The sequence below is a fragment of the Alligator sinensis genome, unplaced genomic scaffold (genome assembly GCF_000455745.1).
Source record: "Alligator sinensis unplaced genomic scaffold, ASM45574v1 scaffold975_1, whole genome shotgun sequence".
NCBI lineage: Eukaryota > Metazoa > Chordata > Crocodylia > Alligatoridae > Alligator > Alligator sinensis.
In genome coordinates, this window is record NW_005842068.1 from 228,418 (window position 1) to 252,673 (window position 24,256).

General features: G+C 44.6%; 1 protein-coding gene across 1 annotated transcript in view; it reads left to right on the top strand.

Moving 5' to 3' along the window:
• The window catches only part of PHF21B (PHD finger protein 21B), a 279,182-nt gene that overhangs the window by 191,232 nt on the left and 63,694 nt on the right, over positions 1-24,256 (top strand). The window contains 1 exon segment of the mRNA XM_006023571.3: positions 6,046-6,138. Coding sequence (XP_006023633.2) covers positions 6,046-6,138 — 93 coding nt within the window.

Here is a 24,256-nt window from a genome sequence, read left to right on the forward strand (position 1 = left end):
TTCTCCTCTGGCGCAACCACCAGATTGCCCAGCGCATCTTGCAGGGGCCCCACATTTCCCGGTGCCTTCTTCATCCTCCCTATATATTTGAAAAAGGACTTTTTATTATCTTTGATCTTGGACTCTAGTCCTACCTAGCTCTATGTCCACCTTAACTTTCCTAAAAGCCCCCCTGCAGGCCCAAGCAGTGGAAGTATACTTCTCTTTGGAGATAGCCCCACCTTCCACCGGGTGTAGCCGCCTTTTTGGCAACCAGGCATTCCCGAACATCCTTGGTGAGCCAGGGAGGCTTTTGGGCACTCTTGCCCCCCTTGCTTCTTCTTGGGATTGTCACCCCTTGGGCCCTGAATATCGTCTTCTTAAGGAACGACCACTCATCTTGGGCACTGAGTTCCCCTGCCCTCGAGAACCCCAGCGCCTCTCCCACCAATCTCTTCAACTCATTGAAGTTGGCCCTCTTGAAGTCTAGGGCTACCGCCTTGCTGCAGGCCCTTGACACCCTGCGCTGGATGGTGAATTCCAGCAAGCAATGATCGCTATCACCCAGGTGGTCAAGGACCTGGAGCCCCCGTACCAGATCATCGCCTGTGTCCAGGACCAGGTCCAACAGGGCATTTCCTCTGGTGGGACTGTGCACCTCCTGGGTTAAGTGGAGGTCCTGTATCTCGGCCAGGAACCTCCTGGAATGGTCCAACCTGGCTGACTGCTCCTCCCAGCAGATGTCCGGGTAACTTAGATCACCCATGACAACTACATCCCTTGTCTTAAGTGCCTGTGCAAGCTGGCCCAAAAATTCCCGGTCCAGCAGGGTAGTATTTGTATTTACAAGTACTACCTGCTGCAGAGTTAATTAGTATACTCCAGCGTAATAGGAGTACACATGTAGACATGCGACATGTACTGCAGAACTAATTAGTCTACTCTGTAGTAAATATCTTGTGTAAACATACCCAGTTAATAGCAAACATGGCTAGAAATGGTTCCATGAATACATTTTACCCTAAGTGAAATTCTAAATATCTTTCAAAAAGATTGTAGGTTATATTAGGAGTGCCACTTGCAAATCAAGAGAAGTGATTCTTCCACTGTAGTTCAGCACTGGTGAGGTCTCCTTTGGAGTACTGTGTCCAGTTTGGGCTACGTGCTTCAAGAAACATGTGGACAGGTTAGAAAAAGCCCAGTGGAGAATGAAAAAAATGTTTGTAGAGGCGTGGATAATACTATAAGGAAATACTGGAAAAAGTAGGATTGTTTAGCCTAGAAGAAAGAAATTTGAGGGAGGATTGGATAACAGTCTTCTGAAGGGTGATAATAAAAAGAATGGAGGAATATCCTCAAACTGCAGCAGAGGAAATTTAGGTTGGAGTTTGGGAAGAACTTTTCACTATAAGAGTGGTTCAGTATTGGAACGGGCTATCCAGAGAAGTTGTGGAATCTCCATCCCTACATATTTACAAGAGAAAATTGAGCAGACATTTGGCTGGGATGGTTTAATCAAAGATGATCCTGCTTTGAGCAGGGGGCTGGATTAGATGACTATGAGGTTCCTTCTTGCCCTACTTTTCTATGATCCTATAATATAGGTATTAAAAATGTAACGGTTGTAACATTCATCACTGAAAATAGAGATTTGTGCAAAATATAGCTGTATTTCAGTGACAAGTCAAAATGCACAGGGAATTGCTAAACTAGAATCCTAACAATATAGACAAGAGAGAGAACCTGTTCCTGGCCCATAATCCAATTATTTTGGCCTCTGTACACGTTTTGCAACAGCAGGTCAAATGGTGTCTTTTAACCTATAATTTTGTTCAGAGGTTTTCTGTCCTAGATTCCGTATTCCTCATGCCACATTTTCTTCTTTTGCATTTTCTGTTTCATATGCCATTTCTTCTCCACTTATTTTCCCTAAGAATACTTTTCTTTGAGACTAGCTTCCTTCAAAGAGAGCATTAGTTTAGTACAAGAGAGATAACAAATTGTAAAAAAAAACCCCAAAACAAAAAACAAGGTGGTAAAAAGTTAACAAATTATTGCAGTAGTATCTCAGCAACATTGGATAAAAGCGATTATTTAATTTTTAAGACTTTTCTAAACATCATCTAATAAACCTTTCCTATACACATACTGTAGTTACACAGAGGCAGCAGCCAGATTTTATTGTTTGTCTTTAAATCCAATTGTTTTACAGGGCCTTTTTTGAATGATCAAACTCTAACTACTTAGGGACCCTTGCATAGTTTATTTTCCCCTACTCCCTTTGGATGATTACAATCTTTAATTCAATCCTTTAAATTGTACTAACGCATGACATTTATCTAGGAAATTGAGGGTACCTATACACGAGCTGGGAAACTGCTGTGATGTGCTATAATTACAGCACGTCAGAGCAGACTCGATTAATTGAGTCTGCTGGAGCACGGTAATTACTGTGCTCTGGTCTGCCTATGCATCTCATGTATCAGCATCCCTGTACTTCAAAGTGGTGGTGGGGGAACTTTTTCTAAAGCTGCTTGTTGAACGAGCTTTAGATAAAGTGTCCTTGCCATCATTTAGAAGCATGGGGATACATGAGACACTCTGGGTGCTTTAATTAGAGCAGCTCTCAGAGCCGTTCTGAGTAAAGCACCTCCCTCTGTCACCGCCAGAACACGTGTATAGATGCCCTGAGGTTCCAGAAGATCACAAACTCAGTGGGCCCCAGTTTCTCTGGGTGTGCATCTTTGGATTGGCCATGCAAGGAGCCTCCCTCTGAAAGTAAGTGAGGTGGATTCTATTCATTGTTGTGACCCACAGAGAGGAAGTAGTTTGGCAAGGTGAGGGAAAGGGCTACCATTATGTGTATTCAGTAGCCACTAACTTTCATGCATGGGTGATGTTAGAGTTGAAGGTCCTGTTTCAGCCAAGGATCCAGAATAGTGATTGTGGGAATACCCCATGCCCTATAAGGATTAGTCAGTATAAAGTTTGTAGCCATGGGCAATTTCATGATGAGCTGAAACTTGGTTCTTACCCTTCCTTCCATTACTGACTTGCCTCAGTCTTTACAAGCTTATTGTGCGTAACAGTGTAGGTATTTCACAGGGTCACCAGAATCCCTATGTATACTGCAGATAAAGGAGAGATTTGAAGTTATCTTTGACTTTTATGGTCCTTTTTTATTAAAATGCTTAAAGCTGTAAATGTAGTAATAAGAAACTCATTTATCTTGACAAAAGTGCTGCTATAAACTATTCAGAACTCATAAAATAACCTTTTAAATTATTGTTTCTGCTGGTATCGATACATTCATACAAAGTGCTTAAAGGTCAGGCATTGCCAGAAAAATGTCTTTTCAGCTTGTTAATTAAAGGTTTATAAGAATGTGCAGCAGCTTGCTCTTTTGACAAAGTGGGAGAGAAAAAGCCCAAGAAGGAAGAAAGAGATAGAACAGCTCCAGTGATTGACATGAGTCTAAACTCAATCTAGGCTCTCCATGGCATGCTTGGGTTGTTTGTGAGAGAAAATAATTGATATTTCTGGAAGACAGAAAGCACTCTCATTTGTGGGGAAAGCGGCCTTGGTTACAGTCTTCATAGAGGCAAACTTGATTAGAACTGGAGCAGAACAGGGTTACATTGGTATAATTCAGATGCAACTGGAAGAATGTGGTGCTGATCCAGGGTACCCCTTTTATTAGCTCCAACTCCTTGACTTCATTGCATGTATGATGTTTATAATCAAGGTCTCTGTATTTTTGCACCCACTCCTGTCCTCCTGGAGGCAGTGTGGTCTAGTTGTTAGAGTCAGATTCACAAGTAAGTCACCCCACTTTAACTTTGGCTCATTGTGGACCTAGAGTACCAACTGGGGTGAAATGAGACTGTGGAATTACAAGATTCAGTTGGTATTCCCAGTTCTGCTATTGTTTCACTGAGTACATCACTTGTCTTCTGAATCTCATTTTCTTCATCTGTAAAAGGAGATGATAATACTAACACAAAAGAATTTGAGACGAAAGGCATTATGGATAAATGCAAAATATTTATTTCTTATTATTCATTTAGTGTATCTTATCTCTTTGAATTATTTTAATTGTTCAAACTGAGGGGGGAAGGGGGCGGGGAGGAAGGAGAGAGAACCAGTAAGGACACAGCAAGAAGTAAAATACATTTTTATTATTTTCTCTATATTAATATGTTACAGTGAAGTTGTTATTTTGAGTTAAGAAATTTTGGATTCTTCTCCGTTCCCCACTTCAGTGTACAAATTTTAACCAGACATCATTGCTTTAAATAGGTCTTTAGTATCAAAAAGCTGGTAAGCACTAAGATGAATTTTTTACACTGAAAATTTCATAACCCAAGAATACCATGGTTTGTTTTTGTTCTCTTGAGGTAGTCACCATACTCTCAGTTTCTTCAGGGAAATAAATTTAGAGCATTTTTTTCTGAGTGCAGGTGGCAAGACTAATGATAGCTTCATTTGAAAATATAACCAGAATGAATTGTCCATAGGTTTCAGATAAATTATCTAAGAGAATGGCAAAAAGTGGCTTTAAAGGAATTTTTCTTTTCTCCTTCCACTCACTCATTCTTTGGATTAATCTTCTTTTTTAAACCTAAGAGAATTGATACTGTAATGCATATACATGGATTGAGATGATTTTCTTTCACAGACATTCAAGGTAGCATTTTAGCAGGTTTTGCTTTTCCTCAGAGGGATGTCTCCAGTTCAAACTCAAGAAGAACTTGTTCTTCCATAAATTGCATAGATTAGAGAAAATGAAAATGAACACGTGCTACAGAAGTACTGACTGCAGAGATAAAATTGACACATGCTTTTGTCTATAACAATCTTCTACTCCCAATTCAAATTTCAATCTGTGTTGCTTATGTAAGGATGCAGCTGTATAGCAGTGGACAATAGTAGATGAGGTGAACAAATGAAGTGGGATTTTTCCTAACTGAACTGTGGATTGCTCCGTAACCTGCTGTCAGCCAATTGTGATCACAAGCTTTAAAGAAATTAATGGGTATCAAAAATCACCCTGTTACCCAACTGATATAAAATAAATCTTGGGCACATCTACATGAGATGCTAACTGCACAGTGGCCCGATACAACTGCACAGTAGCATCGCATGGCAAAACCCATGATGCAATGCTTCTGTGCAATAGCATCACAAAAAAGGTGTTCACTGGCGCTACTGCGCAGTAACTAGAATTACTGTGCATTTATTTAGTACTTGTTTATACAAGTAACCACTATGCAGTAGCATCTGGTGTAGATGCACCCTTTATGTAGGTTACAATGAAGAATTTGTTCATACAGAGTAAAATATTTCTTTTTAATGCTGTTCTTTTTTAAAGCAATTATGACACAGATAAGAGAAGAAAGTATAGGAAAATAAACTTCAATGGTGCTAGCAGTTTTTTTGGCTCAAAATGAATTTAGTGCCTTAACCAAACTTTATATTATGGAGGCTCAAAAGTGTATCCATAGGTTGCATTCAGGTTTTGGGTTTGATGAGACTTTAAAAATTCAGTATTTACTAACCTTAATTTTTTCCAGTAAAAGTAAAATACACTCTTCTGACTCTCTGTGAACTTTAAAGGGTTTCCAGAGCAATGGGAAATGCAGTGTCTTAAAAATGTGTATTTTGAAGGTTTAGGGCACCACATTTCACCTTTGCTTGGATATATCTTGTAAACAAGTTACTACACGGGCAGACTTCATATTGGCAGTGCACCAGCAAAACTCCATTTGCACTAAAATACCTCAGACATAATTATGATGGGATATATTACTAGATAAATCCTTCCTACTTGGTGTCACAAAATGCTCCACAGATATATGAGGTCAGAGTTAAGGATGGATTTAGAAGAAGAGTAAAGCAAGACTGACTCTGTGCCTCAAAAGGCAGAGGGCTCTATGCAGACTACTCAGTAGTAGAGCTAGGTCCAATGGTGGTGAGTCAAGGGCAGAGAGGAGTTGGTTTGTATGTTACAGAGTTTTTTGGAAGTGATTTTTTAAAAATTATTGTTCCTTTGTTTTCTTTTGACAGACATTGGGAACTATCACTGCAGTGCCCATTAAAGTTCCTCAGGTCAGCTCCTTGCAGAGGTTGGCAGGACAAGGACCAGCAGTGCTACCTCAGGTAAAACTATTTTTTCAGTGTTTGGGTGAAACTCTTTGAACCAAATATTATGTTTAGTTTTCTCTGTGCCAGTGCAGGCCTGTGAAAGCCAGCCTCATCACGTCTGCATAAAACCTAAGAACTGGATGATGGGATGATACAAATTGCAGAGAAGCTTGGCTTGCAGTGAGATTTAAATAGCTTATTTATGATTGTTGTATGCGTAGTCTGTCACAAAGAAAAAACACCATGGAAAAGGTTTATGAACCTAAAAATAAAATGCATATAATGAAGAATAAATATATATTTTATCAAATTAATTCCAAACCAAAAAAGGTACATATATTTTCTGAAATGAAAAACTTGCAACTCTGTAACTAAAGCAAAGGATATGGTCACCAAAGTTTCCAGTCTGCTAGTTAGGTAACTGGCATTTGAGACCCTAGATACTTTTGGCAGTTTACTTGCTTCCTTAGCACCTGATATGTTATAGTTACAGAGTTTGGCTGCTTGTACACACCATGGGGTTTAATTCAGTTTAGTTCTCCCTAAATTAAAATGGTGGGTTTTTAAAAACACCATTTCAATTTAGGGAGAATTAAAACGAACTAAACCCCTGTGGCATGTACACAAGGGTGGGGGCCCGATCCTTACCTGTCTCTTTGGTGGTGGGGGGCGAACTGCTGGCGGGCAGAGTGGTCCCTGAGCTGCATGGGGGGGCCCCAGGCGGCACCTGCCCTGTGGCACCCGGCCCGGGCAGTCCTTGGGGCCACCCCAGCCATGAAAGGAAGCACCAGGCCCCAACACAACTCAGGCAGGCAGGCAGGCTCTGGGGAGAAAAAAAATAGATCAGGCTCGCCGCATTTTTTTTTTCGGTGCAGCCTGCCTGCACAGGCTGCCACTGGGTCCCACAGCCCCTGAGCTGCGCGGGGCCTGCCAAGCCTCAAGCACATTGGCTTCCAGCACCCCATGCACTGTTGCACTTTGTTAGGTAGCAAACTAAAACAACTTGGAGGTGTTTTATCTTGCTACATACCAAAATCATTTAAAGTGGAATATACCACCAAGCATGCAAACAGCAATTCCATTCAAGTGGAATATGCCACTGAATGTGCAAACAGCAACATCATTAAAGCGGTACAAAAGGGCATTTAAGTCACTTTAAAGGCCAATTTTGTGGTGTGTATAAAGTCCCTTTTTGACCAGACTCATCTACACGTTCAGCTAACACACTGTGTTGGTGCTAAACTGGTTGGACAGGAGCTGAAAATCTTTTAAAAATAAAATTCTAAGCTCATCCAGATGTCTGAGCTCTGACTTCCACTATTTTCTGCCATTTTGATCAAAGGAACTGGGATACAGAAAAAACAAAGTAGATATCTGGATATTCTCCTTCATAGACTAGGTAGGAAAGCAGCAGCACACAATTATGTTGCACAAGACACGTTTTTCATCCTCTCCTTGTTCTTGATTTAACCTATGAGCTTTCAATTTGGGATCAGTTATATTGCCTAAGTAATGTCCCTTAGTCACTTCTGGATTGTTCTTTCATTTTTCTCCTTATGTAGCGTTAGTTCATTTTTACTTTATCAAACTAGATTACCACTGATGCCATTGTAGTATTCTCTTCAGTCCATTGATCAGTCATGGCTTTCTAAAGACTTCAGATAACTTTATTCTAGTCTAGTACTTCTCATTGTGGAAAAAGGCATTGCTGTATTTTAACTAAAATTCTCCTTGTGCTCATTACAAATTTTAGTATATTTATCATAGTTGGATAAAAACACAGATACACTTTAAGTCATTTTCAGACTGTCAGTCATGAAGTTAATGGTGCATGAACATTTTTTAATGTTCCTAATGTGCTTATGAACTGTTAGATATTACTACTTTCTGAATTAGGTTTAGAGAGCGTATATACTATGTAGGTTGTTTACGTATCAGAAATTATTTCATCCTTTAAATTATTGTTTTCTGAGCAAAATACAAAAACCTCTTCCCGTCTGCATTGCTGGATGGTATCTCAGGAAGTTGTTCACAGTAGTCTATGAATGTCCTTTTTGGCATTAAGTGGGAATTCACTTTTCTTTGTGTAGCCGTTAGTAAGTCATTTTTCACATTTGAACAATTAGCTCATCAATATTTTTTCTACTATTTCTTCACTTATAGAAGCTAGTAGTGGGTCTTTGAATTTAAATCTCTAGAGCTGTATATTCAGGAGAAGGCACTTGAATTCATTCTTTGAATTGTTCATTTTGTGCCAGGCAATGTTAGAATAAAAGAGGGTTTCCTCTCATGCCTGAAACTTTTTGCTTTTCAATCACACATTTGTTTTTTGTCATTTTTTGAGAGTTAAAGATGAACAAGATTCTTCCAGAAAAGAGTTGAGGATGAAGAGCAGCTGGAAGTCCTGAAAAAAAGACTTCAATTATTCTTATTACAGTTATTTTTCAGGAGGGATGATGGCATAGTACTCCTGCATATGGGATCATCAGCATTCTGTTTTCTTTTTGTAAGTAGGCTGATTTTTGTTCAGTGCCAGGTCAGGTTTTTAAGAATTGGGGAAAAATGTTTTGCATTTTTTGAGATGGGAATCAATCTTTTCTATCTTGCTGATTAACTCTTGACATTTATATTTTACATTAGAAGAGTTGTGAGTGTTCAGTGCTTCAGCCCATGCTGTCACTTGTTTTCTTCTGCTGGTTTCTTTTTGGCATGTTTCATATTCTTATATTTGAGAATTAATGAATACCAATAACATTTGCAGTAGTATTGATCAGCAACTTTCACATATACTGTCACTGGAATGAAAAACAATCAGAATGGGAGATCTTTGGCCATGAAGACTGAACAGCAAGACAAACTAGCTGGCTTTATATAGGACCGTATTATCCAAAGCCCTGCTCATCTTTCAGGTTTTTATATTCTAACATCCTTAATGATAATTGATTACAGCAGGGCTGTCTAACTGATGGCCCCATCTGGTCCATGTGGGGTTAACACCCAGATGACAGGCTCCTAGTTGGCCATCTCTTTTCCCATCACTCTGGTTGCTGCTTCTGGTGTCTCCAGACTCCTCCTCCCTCCTCCAGCTTTCCTGAGAACCCTCATGGGAGGGGCAGGAGGAAAGCCAAGCCATGTGTGAGGGGAAACCCTTTTGGGAGGGGAGTGGCATGGTGGAGGGAGTGCATGTGGAGGTGTGGGGGTTGTGGTGCTGTAGGGGACCTTGTGCAGCATATGGCCCAAGGGACTAGTGGTCTATGTAGGTGCAGTCCATTCACTGTACAGCCTTAGTCACTCAGAAGATGGAAAGCCAGGATTACATCAATAAGCCATGCTCTTCTCTCAAGTCACTCACCTATGATTCTACATGTGCCTTTTCTTTGTTAAGCTTGTAGACCCATGAATTTTTCAAAACTTCCCTCTTTAAGATTTTGCATTTTGCAATAAAAATAGGAGGCTCCAAATTTAATCATCATAATTTCAAATATCTCTTATGTAGATGTAGGTATTGTAAACTGAAGTTTAAAAAAATGGAGGTAAAACCCTATTAATACATAGAAGGAAAAATGTTTTTTCTTCTCTTAGGAAGAAAAGAATGCAAATGTATGTTTTTTCCCCCTTTCTGAAGTTAAAAGAACTTCCTATTTCCCTGGTGGAGAGGAGCCCAGCAGATTGTAGGATTGGGATCAAAAGCATTACCTGGATGCTCAAACATCCTACTTATTGTCATAGTTATGGGCAAGCTGCATTTTAGATCCCATAGTACACCTCTTAGGTGACAGGCCTGAATTTCTGCATCTTATATTATGTTAAACCAAATTGTCCAAACCCTCTCAGACTTGACCTCTGAGTAGCAGTCTTGCCCCTTTTTACCAGCCTTATTAGGTGGGTGAACAATTTACTTACTTGGGCTCCACTGTCTCACAAAATTTTGGCTTAGAAGCCGAAATACATGCTCGCATTGGAAAGGCAAGCAATGCCATGGCTAAACTTCAAAAGAGAGTTTGGAAAAAAAACCAGAATGCTCACTCCATCTACAGTGCTTGCATACGTAACTCTCTACTGTATGGCAGCGAAACATGGACTCCTTATGCCAAGGCAGAAGGAAAACCGAACAGTTTCCATCTTCAGTCTCCTCCGTAATCTTGGTATAACACGGCATGACAAAATCTCCAACTTTGCTCTTTTGGAATGGGCCAGTATACCCAGTATGTTTGTGCTCCTGAGACAGAGACACCTCCATTGGTTAGGACATGTGAATCATATGAGCGATGGCCGAATCCCCAAGGACATACTCTACAGTGAGCTGGTCACTGGCAAACATCCATTTGGATGGCCCAAATTCTGTTTTGTTGATGTCTACAAGAAAAACTATAGCAAGCTGTGCATCAATAGCCAACGCTGAGAATCAATCACTTCGGACCCCTGTGAGTAGAAAGCCGCTGTGAAGCAGGGCCTACATCACTTCAAGATGGAGAGGGTAAATGTTAAGATGGAGAAGAGACATCAGAGACAGGCAAGACAAGATGGTACTTGGCATGCTGGCGCAAGCTCAACCAAGTTTGTATGGGCTACATGCTGGAGGGTCTGCTTGTCATGCATCAGACTTCTCAGCTGCTCAAGAATATGTGGTGGTAGCCAGTAACCCACCAAAGGCCCAATCTCCCTGGTCTCCTGAAACCGATGACTGCCAATGATGATTAACATGATTGTCCCAATAGAGCTTGGCAACTGTTGAACCTCTAAGGCTAAGTACAGACAGTCAAAAAGCCTGAGGCTGAATTGGTTCAATCTTGAAAGGTTAGTGTAACAGGGGACCCTAGCCCTGTTACTAGAAGGCACGTCCGCCCCTTTAAGGCCAGAACTTTCTGGGCACGGAGTGCTGGGAAAGAAGAGGTTAAATGCTGAGCCTGGCCAGCTAGTCAGCTGACCGGAAGGGGCAGGACTATAAAAACCCTGGGCAGAGCGGCAGTTTAAGGGGGAGCTGCCAAAGGGGAAGGAGGGCCTCAGACAGCTGGGTGGTCCAAAGGCAGGAAGAAGGGAGCCATGGAAACCCTGGAGAAACGGCAACCACATCACAGCAAGGATGTGAGCCGACAGTGGGAAGCCAAAGCCCGGACCCTGTGAAAGTAAGCTGACATGCTGCTTTTATTTATCACATTAGCTGGTGGCACTTATTACCCATGGACGGGACTGTTTAGTTTTTTTCTTTTTTGATTAATGAATAAGACTGGTGGTTTGGGTAAAGCTATTAAGGGAAGGAGGAGGCCTCATTTTGGGGACCCACTATGGAGTGGGGACCCCGGCACCAGCAAGGGTGGGACTTTTTGGGAGGCACAGACCCCAGCGCCAGTGAGGGCGCGACTTTTTGGGAGGCACAGACCCCAGCGCCTGAAGACGTGATCTTAAAAAGGCCAGGGAGGTCTGGTGCACCTGTGGTGCAGCTTTATTTTTGGAATTTTTTTGGACTGAGAGGGTGCGTGTGCAGGGTCGTCCCCCGGTTTTGAACTTGCAACACCACCCAGCTGTGGGGCCAGCGCCTGGACCTCTGGGCCAAGTGGGGGTCGGGCTCCAGATTGGAGCAGAAAAGGGGGCCATGAGCCTCAAGACACCAGAAAAGGCTAGAGCCTTGGAGTCAAATCCTGTTTAGTGGGTTTAGATGGGGACGCCTAGCTAGAAAAAAACAGGGGTCAGGCCTGCGTAGGTGAAAGGCCCCAACATACCCAATACAACAGGCAGTCTCCCACTCACAAGAACATCATCACAATGATTTCCATCAAGACGTGGCAGGCGAGTATAGAGCAGGACATAACCCCAAAGAAGGCTCCAAGGGCACCCCATGTAATGCGCAGATTACCAGGAAGATGGCGCTGGGGAGGGCGACCTGCTACATTGGTGCTTTGTCCAGGAAATTCCAATGGTACTGTGTACCCTGAGATGATGGTTGACCCTGTCTTCTTCTTGGACCCATGGTTGACCTTGGGTCCAAGAAGAAGACAGGAAAGATGGGACAGACCTGCATCTCGGATTTAAAGGCACAACAACTGGGGTTGGAACTCATGTGCCATGTGGTCCAGGGTCTACAGAAACAAGCAGAAAGACAAGAGGCATTGCTCGAGAAGATGGTGAGGGACATACCGACAAACCAAGCTCCCCCTGTGGGTATTTGTAGGTATGGTGCCAGGGTTTACCCTGAGCCAAGAGAGGAACGGCCTGCACTTACCATAGATGTTAGGCTTGAGGGACAGAAAACACAGGCTATGTTAGATTCCAGTTCATCACACACAGTAATGCGGAGAGCCATCTTACCAAGAGGAGAGAGGGAAGTGGCAGACCAGATCACCATTCAGTGTTTGTGCAGGGAGGCACAAAGACAAGATTGAGTGTGGGTTACTTTGCAAGTGGGCGAGAAAGTACGCCGAATACTGGTAGGAGTGGCTGAGCAGTTACCCTGCCCGATGATGCTGGGATGTGACTGGCCAGAGCTTCTGACAGTCATAGCTCAGGCATACAGTTTGAGAGTGGCAAGAAAAAATGGAGGTACCCCACAATGCTACCTTAGTCACACTAGGGGGAAAGCCTCTGAGGAGAATTCAGAGGTGGGAGAAGGCCCCAGCTGGAGACCACTTGGTGAAGGGAAAAGAGGGGGCAAGACAGTGAGGGCGGTCTTTGGGGATGATCCTACAACAGAGGCATTTGCCGGTGAGCCTGAACTACCTCTGTCAGATGAAGAAGCAGAACAGGAGGTGAATGTGGCCCATCTGTGGGAGGATGAACATTTCAGACTGGAACAGAGCAGAAAGGAAGGGTTTTGATATGCCTTCCAGGAACACCTAGCCCAGCGGAATGGGGAAGTGCTGAGACCAGAGCTGATGCAGACCACCCTGCGATTTGAGGTGAGGAATGATCTTCTATATAGAGTCGAACGGAGAAAACATGGGGAAGAGGAAGTAATACAATTGCTGGTGAATCAGCGATACTGAAAGGCCCTACTGAAAGTGGCACATGAACTCCCTATGGGTGGACATTTGGGGTGAGACAAAACTGAGCCTTGCATTCGGGGAAGATTTTTTGGCCAGGGTTAATACGGGAAGTGGCCAAGTACTGCACATCTTTCCCTGTATGCCAAAAAGTAAACCCCAGTCATCCTCCAAGAGCCCCATTAGTACCACTACCATTGGTGGAAATCCCCTTTGAGCTGGTGGCTGTGGATGTTGTGGGGCCACTGCCAAAAAGCAAGGTAGGGCACCAATTTATTTTGGTCCTCCTGGACTATGTGACAAGGTATCTGGAGGCTGTACCTATGCGGACGGTGTCCACACCCAAGGTGGCAGAAGGTTTATTAAAAGTGTTCTACAGAGTGGGGCTCCCTAAAGAATTGTTGACAGACCAAGGGACTAACTTTACATCTCATGTGTTCGAGGGAGTGAGCAAAAAAATGGGAATCAAACACCTAAGGACCATGGTCTACTACCCCCAAACTGACAGACTTGTGGACTGGAACCTAGTTCAATACGTGATACAACTGAGAGAACGCCTGGAGTCAGCACAGATGGAAGCTTTAGGAAATCTGAGGGAGGCCCAAGAGTGGCAAGCAACCCATTACAATCGAGGGGCTCAAGAGAGGAAGTCTGAATTAGGAGACTGTGTACTGGTTCTCTTGCCAGATCAGGAGAGTAAGTTACTAGCACAATGGCAAGGCCTTTATGAAATAACACTCCAAATAGGGCCTGTAGATTATGAGTTATATCAGCCAGACAAACAAAAGAAAAAACAGATATACCATGTTAACATGCTGAAGCCATGGCAAGAACAAGAGGGCCTGTACTTGTGCCCAGCCTGGAGAGGGTTCAGAGAAGGGCCACCCACTTGGTGAGAGGGCAGCAGGACAGGCCCTGCGAGGAGAGACTGCCTGACCTGAACCTGTTCAGCCTCAGCAAGAAGAGGCTGAGGGGGGACCTAGTGGCTGCCTATAAGCTCATCAGGGGAGATCAACAGCAAATAGGCAGAGCCCTTTTCTCCCCAGCACCACCTGGGGGGACAAGGAACAATGGTAATAAGCTGATGGAGAATAGGTTTAGGTTAGAGATCAGAAGGCAATACTTTACAGTTAGGGTGGCCAAAATCTGGAACCAACTTCCCAGGTAAGTGGTCCTCGCCCCTACCTTGGGCAAATTCAAGAGGAGGATGGATGATCACCTGTCTGGGGTATTGTGAACCCAGCATTCATCCCTGCCTGTGGCAGGGGGTAGGCTAGATGATCTGTTCAGGTCCCTCCTGACTCTAGCTACTATGAAACTAGCCAAGTCCCTCCAACCAGATGAACCAGAACTAGGACCCTCCCTGGGGGAGAGAGAAGGGGAAAGCAAAGTGGAAGTGGCTCCCTGACTCAAGAGCAGAGGCGGCAGGCAAGGAAACTAGTGAGGGAATATGGAGACGTGGTTCAAGAGGTCCCCAGGGAGGGTCGAGGCATGATACATCAACTAAAGACCCCTCCAGGCCAGGTGATCCATGAGAACTGGAGGCAAATCCTACAACAACTCTCAAGGCCAGATAAAGGAGGAACTTGGGATGATGTTAGAGAGAGGCATAATACAAGAGTCCTGAAGTGAGTGGCGCAGCCCCATTGTGGCCGTGCTGAAGCCAGATGGAAAAATTAGGTTCTGTATTAACTTCCAAAAAGTAAACGCAGTGGCCAAGTTCGATGCGTATCCAATGCCTAGGGTAGACAAAATGGTGGAGAACATAGGGCAAGCCAGCTATATCTCCACATTGGATCTAATGAAAGGCTACTAGAAGGTCCCCTTAGCACCCAAGGATCAAGAAGAGACCGCCTTTGCCGCCCCATGGGGTCTATTTCATTTCAGACGCATGCCATTCGGATTACATGGGGCTGCCACAACATTTCAGCAGCTAATGGACAGAGTCCTGGCTCCACATGGGGGTTACGCTGCAGCGTATATAGATGACATTATTGTGTATACTGCAGATTGGCTGGGGCACTTAACAGCACTGCAGGCAGTATTGCAGGACTTAAGGAAGGTGGGGTTGACTGCCAACCCAAAGAAGTGCACAATTGGAAAGGAAGAAACACGGTACCTGGGGTTCCAGGTAGGAAGTGGGAAGGTACGACCACTGTTGGACAAGATAGAGGCAATAAGGGAGTATCAAACTCCATAAACAAAGAGACAAGTGAGGGCCTTTTTGGGAATGGCGAATTATTATAGGAAATTCATCCCTCATTTTGCAGACTTAGTGGTACCTTTGACCGAAATGGTAAAGGCAGCAGCTCCAACCAAAGTGAGATGGACACCCAAAGCGGAAGTAGTATTTCAAAAGGTGAGGGATGCACTATGTACACAGCCATTACTATATACACCAGACTTCAATAAAACATTTGTGGCATTAACAAATGCGTCCAACTGGGCTATTGGTGTGGTGTTGGTCCAAATGGAGGAAGGAGAACAACGTCCAATAGCATACCTCAGTAGAAAGTTACACGCTCCGGAAAAAAATTATGCTACAATAGAAAAGGAATGTTTGGTGATCAAATGGGCCATAGAAACGCTCCGATATTATCTGTTAGGTTGGAAATTTACATTAATCACGGACCACGCTCCGCTGCGATGGCTACAGACTATGAAGACCGATAACGCTAGGCTGTTGAGATGGGCCCTCAGTCTCCAATCATACTGCTTTGAGATGGACCATTGTCCCAGGACTAAGAATGTAAGTGCTGATTTTTTGTCAGGACAATATGAAGAGAAAAAGCGTCCAGAGGACAAGGGAAGACCCCAGATAAAGAGAAGGGGGGGGTGTAACAGGGGACCCTAGCCCTGTTACCAGAAGGCACGTCTGCCCCTTTAAGGCCAGAACTTTCTGGGCATAGAGTGCTGGGAAAGAAAGGGTTAAATGCTGAGCCTGGCCAGCTAGTTAGCTGACCGGAAGGGGCAGGACTATCCTATAAAACCCCTGGGCAGAGCGGCAGTTGGAGGGGGAGCCGCCAAAGGGGAAGGAGTGCCTCAGAGAGCTTCATGGAGGAGTGGTCCAAAGGCGGGAAGAAGGGAGCCACATCACAGCAAGGACGTGAGCCGACAGTGGGGAGCCGAAGCTCGGACCCTGTGAATGTAAGCTTACATGCTGCTTTTCTTTATCACAGCTGGCGGCACTTATTACCCATGGACGGGACTGTTTAGTTTTTTTCTTTTTTGATTAATGAATAAGACTGGTGGTTTGGGTGAGGCTATTAAAGGAAAGAGGAGGCCTCATTTTGGGGACCCACTATGGAGTGGGGACCCTGGCACTAGCGAGGGCACGGCATTTTGGGAGGCACAGACCCCGGCACCAGCAAGGACATGGCTTTTTGGGGGGCACAGACCCTGGCGCCTGAAGGTGTGATCTTAAAAAGGCTAGGGAGGTATGGTAGTTTTTTGGACTGAGAGGGTGCGTGTGCGGGGTCGTCCCCTGGTTTTGAACTTGCAAACCCCCCAGCTGTGGGGCCAGCGTCTGGACCTCTGGGCCAGAGGGGTTGGGCTCCAGATTGGAGCAGAAAAGGGGGCCATGAGCCTCAAGACACCAGAAAAGGCCAGAGCCTTGGAGTCAAACCCTGTTTAGTGGGTTTAGATGGGGAGGCCTAGCTAGAGAAAAACAGGGGTCCGGCCCCCGTTGGTGAAAGGCCCCAACATACCCAATACAATAGGCGGTCTCCCGCTTGCAAGAACATCATCATAATAACTTCCATCCAGATGTGGCAGGCGAGTATAGGGCAGGGCATAAGAATCCCAAAGAAGGCTCCAAGGGCACCCCACGTAAGGCGCGGATTACCAGGAAGATGGCGCTGGGGAGGGCAACCTGTTACAGTTAGTCTAAGCTGAATAGATTGAATTTATAAGCCATTGAACAGACCTTCACTTTTGATTCATGAAATGCAGCCACATGCCTGCAGTGGCCCAGGCCAAAGACCAGGGGGCAGTAGAGTATGCCTCCCTGTTCAGCTGGAGCAGACAGCTTGGGCCAAGACTAGCCCTCCCATCCTGTGAGGGGTGGGGGGTTGTGGGGGAGACTCAAAGCATCCTGGTATGCTGGTGGACTGTCAGTTAACCTGAATCTGGAGGAGTAGCTGATTAGATTCACACAGAAAAGCCTTTTCTTTTTTTTTTTCAAAATGTATTCCTTCATCCATTGGCCTGCTCAGCAAAGAATAAAAACAGTAAAAGGCCTATATCAATGGGTCTCAATCTTCCTTTGAAAGCTTGTGGACTGGCTGGATGAAACAGCCTGTCTTGCCATAGCTCCTGTCTCTTGTGTCTGTGGATGCAGCTACATTGCAGTCAGGTAGCATGATAGTGGACTGGCATATAAGTATACAAAAGTGCCATTGGTTCAGGGATGTCAGAGGATACTGTTCTATTTAATAGTAGGGGTGTGTGAAGTGGGTCCTATTTAATTCGGATTCGGATTTGGGCTGAATCAGGGACAGTGATTCAATTTATTGATTCAGATCAGTGTCCCTGATTCAATTTGGCCGAATCCAAATCTGAAGATTTTATGCTGATTCAGAGAATCAGCAACTCGGACATAGACACACCTTTAAAGGTTTTTGCTACCTACCTTGAGGTAGCAGGCATGGCTCATGATCACCGCGATGCTGGGGCGCATGGAGCATCCCACAGGAGTGTGGGGGGGGGGCCCTTAACTTGTTCAGTGGCAAAGTACTTCTGGTCCACTTCTGGGTCTGTCAGGGAGCATGCAGGGGCCCCCCTGGTGTACCCCTCCCCAGGCCAGAGGGGGACCCCAGGTCCCCCTCCTAAAAGACCCAGGAGGCACCAGTCACTGAGCAGGGTGCAGGGGAGGGGGGCCCAGCACGCTCCCTGGCAGACCCAGAAGTGGACTGGAAGTGCTTCTGGTCCACTTCTGGGTCTGTTGCCAAGCATGCTGGGGAGCCCCCCTGCGCTTCTGTGGGACACTCCATGCGTCCCAGCATCACAGCGCTCATGAGCCCCTTCTACCTAGAGGTATGAAGAAAAAACATTTAAAGCTGTGTCTGTATCTGAATTTCCAAATCTCTCTGAATCAATTTGGAGGGTTCTGATTCGATTCAGAGAGATTAAAGGGTCCTCTGATTTGATTTGGATTTGGACATACGGCCACCGAATCAGGCCAAATCTCTGCCGAATCAAATCAGGAACCAAAGCTTCACACAGCCCTATTTAATAGGTTGCAATGGACCTGTCCTCCATGAATCTATCTAATCCTTTTTGGAACCTGGTTATACTATCTGCCTGTACAAGCTCCTGTGATAATGTGTTGCACAAATTAGTTATACACTATGTAAAAAGTGCTTCCTCGTGTTTGTTTTAAGCTTGATTCCTGATCATTTCAGTGAGTTCCCTCTTTTTCTTATATTCTCGGATTTGGTGACTTACAATTCCCTATTCATTGTCTCCACATCCTTCATGATTTTAGAGAACTCGATCATATCCTTCTACAGAATTCTCCTTTTCAAACTGAAGAGTCCTAGTCTTTTCCTAATATGACAGCAGCTCCAAACCCTTATCATCTTTGTTGCCCCTATTTTTACTTTTACCTATTCTGCTACTTTCTTCTTAAAATGTAGAGATCAGAACAGTATCAGAATTGTTTACAATTCCCTTCTCAGTGATACCCAATATTTGGTTAGTAGACATACCTTTGATCTAGCTAGTCTGGGTACTAATAGGAGTGAAGCCTGCAGCAGTACAGGCATAAACATGGAAAGTAACCTGCACTGACATTCATAGAACCACAGCCTTTTTGCTGTCATTATGCAAGGTAGCTTTATGAAAGTTAGCATGAACATGCCTGCACATGCTGGGATTGCAGCTCCATTTGCAATGTAGACATAGCCTCTCTCTGATATCACTCCCTCTTCAAGTGCAGTGAACCTGCTCCTCCTCCCTTATGTAGTACAGCATCTTTAAGGTTCCAGCATTCCTTTTTGTTCTTTCATCTTTGGTTTAGGCTGGAGAAATAAGCCAGTCCAGTGAGGTATTAAGCTAGGTAAAGGCATTCCACAAGTAATAGCTCCCTGCTCCCCACACTGCTTCCTTCACAGATTTATATTTGTTTTGGTTTAATTTTCTGCATATTCTTCATCCAGTGGCCTCCTCTGATTTAACTCCATGCAGTCAAGCAGGGGAATATTATACAAGTAAATATGTGATATATACACAGAAATTGTGCATACAATTTCCTTATTCTCCTTACTTTTAAAGATACTTGTCATTTATTTTGGTTGTTTAAATGGATTTATGCTGTAACCCCCTAGGAGATTTCCCATCTGGGGATCAAAGATTTAAAATCAGCATTCACATATGACAAAAATATCCCATTGTGTGCTTTGAAATTGTTATGAAATGGGAAACTAAACAAATATTAATTATAAAGTTCATTGTATAATACAAACAATATTTATTTTCTTAAGCCTTCATTGTCATTAAAGGCAAGTTCTTACTTTTAAGGTGGGGGGACTACAGAAAACTGTGTATTTAAAAGGAAAATAAATTGGTTTTGTTTCAAACCACTGTGCAAATTTTTTTCCCATAATTTGGGATGTTACTTGTCTTAATTCTTCTCCCTTATTCCTCCCATTTTATATTTTTGTTTGCAATTTCCATTTAAAGTAAATGCCTTCTTTCTTCCAACAGTCCTGTCCTGAGGAGCAAACAATATACTGAGATCACTTGCTCAAATGAGAAAGTTTTTGTCTTCCATTTTTTGTTTATTTGTTTTTTTAAATGGTCTTTCTCTTTAATATGTCTGACTAGCAGAGTGGAGAATCTTATCCCTGGCAGGAATTCCTATTTTGTTACTGCATTGCAAATAATAATAGTTTTGTTATTTTACTGTCATTTTTGTGGAAATTAAAGGGGAACATACTGTATCCACCAGGAAAAGATGTGAAATCCTCCGATGGATTTATAATTCCTCTAACAAACATTTTAAATCATTGTTGGGATGTTAAAACAAACCTCCAGTCTTTTTTTGTTTTTGTTAAAAAGATAAACTTGAACCCAATCCAACCCCCATTCACATCAGTGGAAGGATTCCCATTGATTTGAATGGCAGCTGAGTTAGACCTCTGAGATTATTGTGTTATTTCATTAACCCATTTTTCCAATTCCTGGTTGAAGGCAGGGGTTAGAATTGCTTTGCTCATGACATCCTTGATAGAAGAGAGCAGACAGCATCCCAGAAGAGGCCTACTGAAGTCCTATTATTAAGATTAGCAGTGATGGGAAAACAGGGAAACACACACACTTCAGATAAAATGTATGCGCGTTTCCTTAGTAGTCTGCTTTGAATATTGGTGTCAAACATTGTCAATTTAACATGAATTGTATTCTCTATGATGACTCTAATATGGATAGTTCATTATAGTAGGGATATCAAAGAGATGGCCCGTGGGCCAGATCCGACCTGTGGAGCCATGTCATCCAGCCTGCAAGGCTCCCCACAGGCCTGGAAATTTGTCAGTGGGATGAATGGCAGCAGCATTAATTGCTGTGGCTTAACAGCTCCAGGAGCTATGGCAGTTAACACGGACACTGCTCATGCTGCCACTGGTGGGGCTACTAGCAATTTGGCAGTGGGAGGAACGGCATCTGCCCTGGCTCTGGGAGCCATGCCATTTAATGCTGCTGCCACCAAGTTTCTGGCCCTATGGGCAGTGTCACAAGCCAAATTAAATAGCTCCATGTGCCAGATGGAGCCCATGGACTGACTGTTGCAACTCATTTGACCTACAGGTCTTGATGAGTTTGACACTAGGGGTGTGCGAAATGTCTCTGTTCCTATTCAGATTTGTATTCAGCCATTTTGGAAGGACAGCAATTCGATTCGGTGTTTTGGATCACTGTCCCAATTCGATTCGGCTGAATCTGTTTTGGAATTTCAACATTGATTCAGAGATTCGACCATAGACTATAAAAGGGAATCACTAAAATACCTATATCTTTGTCATTTTTTGGCTGTTCAGATTAAAACAGCAGAGATGGTATCCCCCTCTGAGGGCATGAAGCCTGGCAAGTTTCCAGGAGATAGGTATGGGGGCTTCTGGGAAACTGCACCTCGAACTGTTCAAAGCAAAACTCGTGTGTGTGTTAAGGCAGACCAGGATGAAAACAGCGTGAAGGGTAGCCCCTTATGAGGCAATTAAGCCTGCCAAGTTTGAAGGAGATAGGTGCAGGGGTTTCTGTGAAACTGCACCTCAAACTGTTCAAAGCAAAACTCGTAACACTTGTGTGTTTTAAGGGGTGTGTGTAGGTTGTAGCCATGTTGGTCTAAGGACATAGGCAGACAAGGTTCTTTGGGTCAATCTGATATCTTTTATTAGACCAACTGAATAGTTGGATAAATATACCTTGTCAAGCTTTCAGGTTTGAAAATCCTTCCTCAGGCTGAGGAAGCATCTGCAGTTGATGTGTGCTCTTCCTGGATGGAAGGAATAGTAAAGAAGCCAGAGGCTGGGATGCAGGCAAGAAAGCCAGTCAATGAAAATGTAAATTGAGGCATCAGGGAATGAGACAGGCTGGGAGTGGGTGTGGGGGGGAGAAGGGGGGTGTAGCAGGTAAAAGTGGAGAGATACCTGGGGAGTCATATGGCAGACAGGTTATAGTGTATCATAAATCCAAGGTCTATATTGAGTCCATGATTTTCTGTATTTAGGAAGTTGATGAAGTGAAGTTCATAGGCTCATCTGTGAAAAGTGGTTTGTAAATTCAAACAAGCACTGAACCTCACTAACCTCATCACCAGAAGCCAACTTCCTACAGCCCAAAACACACCGAATGGACCCAGACCATGCCATGACAAGAAATGCAAAACCTGCCAACATATCTCCAGTACCCCCATAGTTACTAGACCCCACAACAGAACCATCACCATTTCTGTATCTTACACCTGTACCTCCAGAAATGTTATATATCTCATCCAGTGCACCAAATGTTCTGATGGAAAATACGTAGGAGATACCCAACAGCAACTGTGCACCAGAATGAATGCACACTGGAAATGTATTACAGACAAGAATACCCAACTACCTGTGGGGGCAAATTTCTCACAAAAAAAGTCACTCTCTCTCCAATCTCTCAGTCCTGAGCCTCAAAGGAAATTTACAAAACACTTTTCACAGACAGGCCTAGGAACTTCATTTTATCAACCACCTAGATACAGAAACTCATGGACTCAATATAGACCTTGGATTTATGACACACTGTAACCTGTCTGCCATCTGACTCCCCAGGTACCTCTCTACTTTTACCTGCTACATCCCCCTTTCCCCCCACCCCCCACTCCCAGCCTCTCTCTCACTTCCTGATGCCTCAATTTACATTTTCATTGACTGGCTTTCTTGTCTGCATCCCAGCCTCTGGCTTCTTTACTATTCCTTCCATCCAGGAAGAGCACACACCAACTGCAGATGCTTCCTCAGCCTGAGGAAGGATTTTCAAACCTGAAAGCTTGACAAGGTATATTTATCCAACTATTCAGTTGGTAAAATAAAAGCTGTCAGATTGACCCAGAGAACCTTGTCTGCCTTGTGCATGTTAAGGCAGAGTGAGATGAATGCAGCTGGGATGGTAGCCTGTAACAGGGGGCATTTCCAGTGCTGGTTAGATCTCATCCCACCCACCTGTTTCTGGGCCAACCACCCACCCCTCTTTCTCCTGCCATGCTTTGATAGAAAACTGATTCAGATGCTACCCAGGCAGGAGGCTTCCCATTTAGGCATCTTATGTCTAGGGGTGACATCCATTCCACAGCTCCGTACCTTCCCTACATTGTGGCCAGTGCCTTGCAGATGACATCCCAGGCAGCTAACCTCACCTGGAGCTTCACAACTCCACTGCAAGCAGCAAGCCTCACGCCCCTGAAAGATCTTACAGCTCTGGGCTTTCCCTAGCCAGGACTGTGCATGTGTGTTCCGGCTGGAGGTTTTCAAGGTCCTCCTACCCACCTTTCACCAAGGAGGCTTGCAATGCTGGCATTTCCTGGGGGCTGTCGCACCACCAGCAGTCCCACGAGGCCTCCCAACCCTGGGAGTTTTAGGTCATGCCCAGAACCTGGGGCCTCCTCCTTCCCCATAACCCCTGTCCATACCTCCAAGTTTGTCCTAGCATGGGAGCTCAGCAGGGAGATGTCTTTCCCCTGCTGGCTGGTGATACAGTGAGTGCCGCCTCCAGCACTGAGAGTAGGGCATTAAATGGTTGTGAAAGCAAACCAAATAAAAAATGGGAATAGGTGTGAACAGAGTGAGGAAAGTGGCACTCACTCCATCTGCACCTGGAGCTTGGGAATCCCAGCAGTGGGAGGCTCACCTTCAGGAACACCAGCTGCTCCACCAAACCAGGATCTAAGGAGGTGCAGTGGGGTGTCACAACATCACCAGCAATGCTGAGCACCCTCTCACTCAGAACACTGGTTGGTGGACAGGACAAGTGTTCCCTGGCAACTGTGGCCAGATCCTGCCACATGTGGCTGTGGCTTGCCCAATAGGCCAAGGGGTCGCACAAAAGTGGCTCCATGTCCTTGGCGAGATGGGTAGTCAATGAGGTCTTGATAGCCTGCCCGATGCTGGGGTCTGGTGCCTCTGGACCCCAACATGGAAGCCATGCCCTTGGTCCACATTGGCAGCACCGGTGGTGGAGAAGACTGGCTGGTGGGTGGGTTGCTGGCAAAGGAAAGTGCATCCCACTCTTCCACATCCCCCCACCTCTGCCCTTCTGCCTCCCTGACTCTGTTCACCAGCACCTCTGTCCAGTGATCCAGGGATTTGCTGCAGCAGATGCTCCCCTTCACTCTTGAGTCACACATGGCCGCCAGCATGTGGAATGTACTGGACTGCAATGGATTCAGCCATTTCTTGATGGACTGTAACGGATCCAGCCATTTCTTGATGCCCTCCTTTAGCCTCTTCACCAGTGCCTGTCAAGGTTCCCTTTAAGGTACGCGCGTGTGTGGCCACGCACAACTGTGTGGCTGTGCACAGCCTTTTCAAGGCCACACACCAGGAGAAGCTGGGGTGGGAGCCTGGTGCGGGATCCACTGGCTCTGGGGAAGTGCTCCACTCCTTGGCCCTGATGCGGGGGGGCGGCGC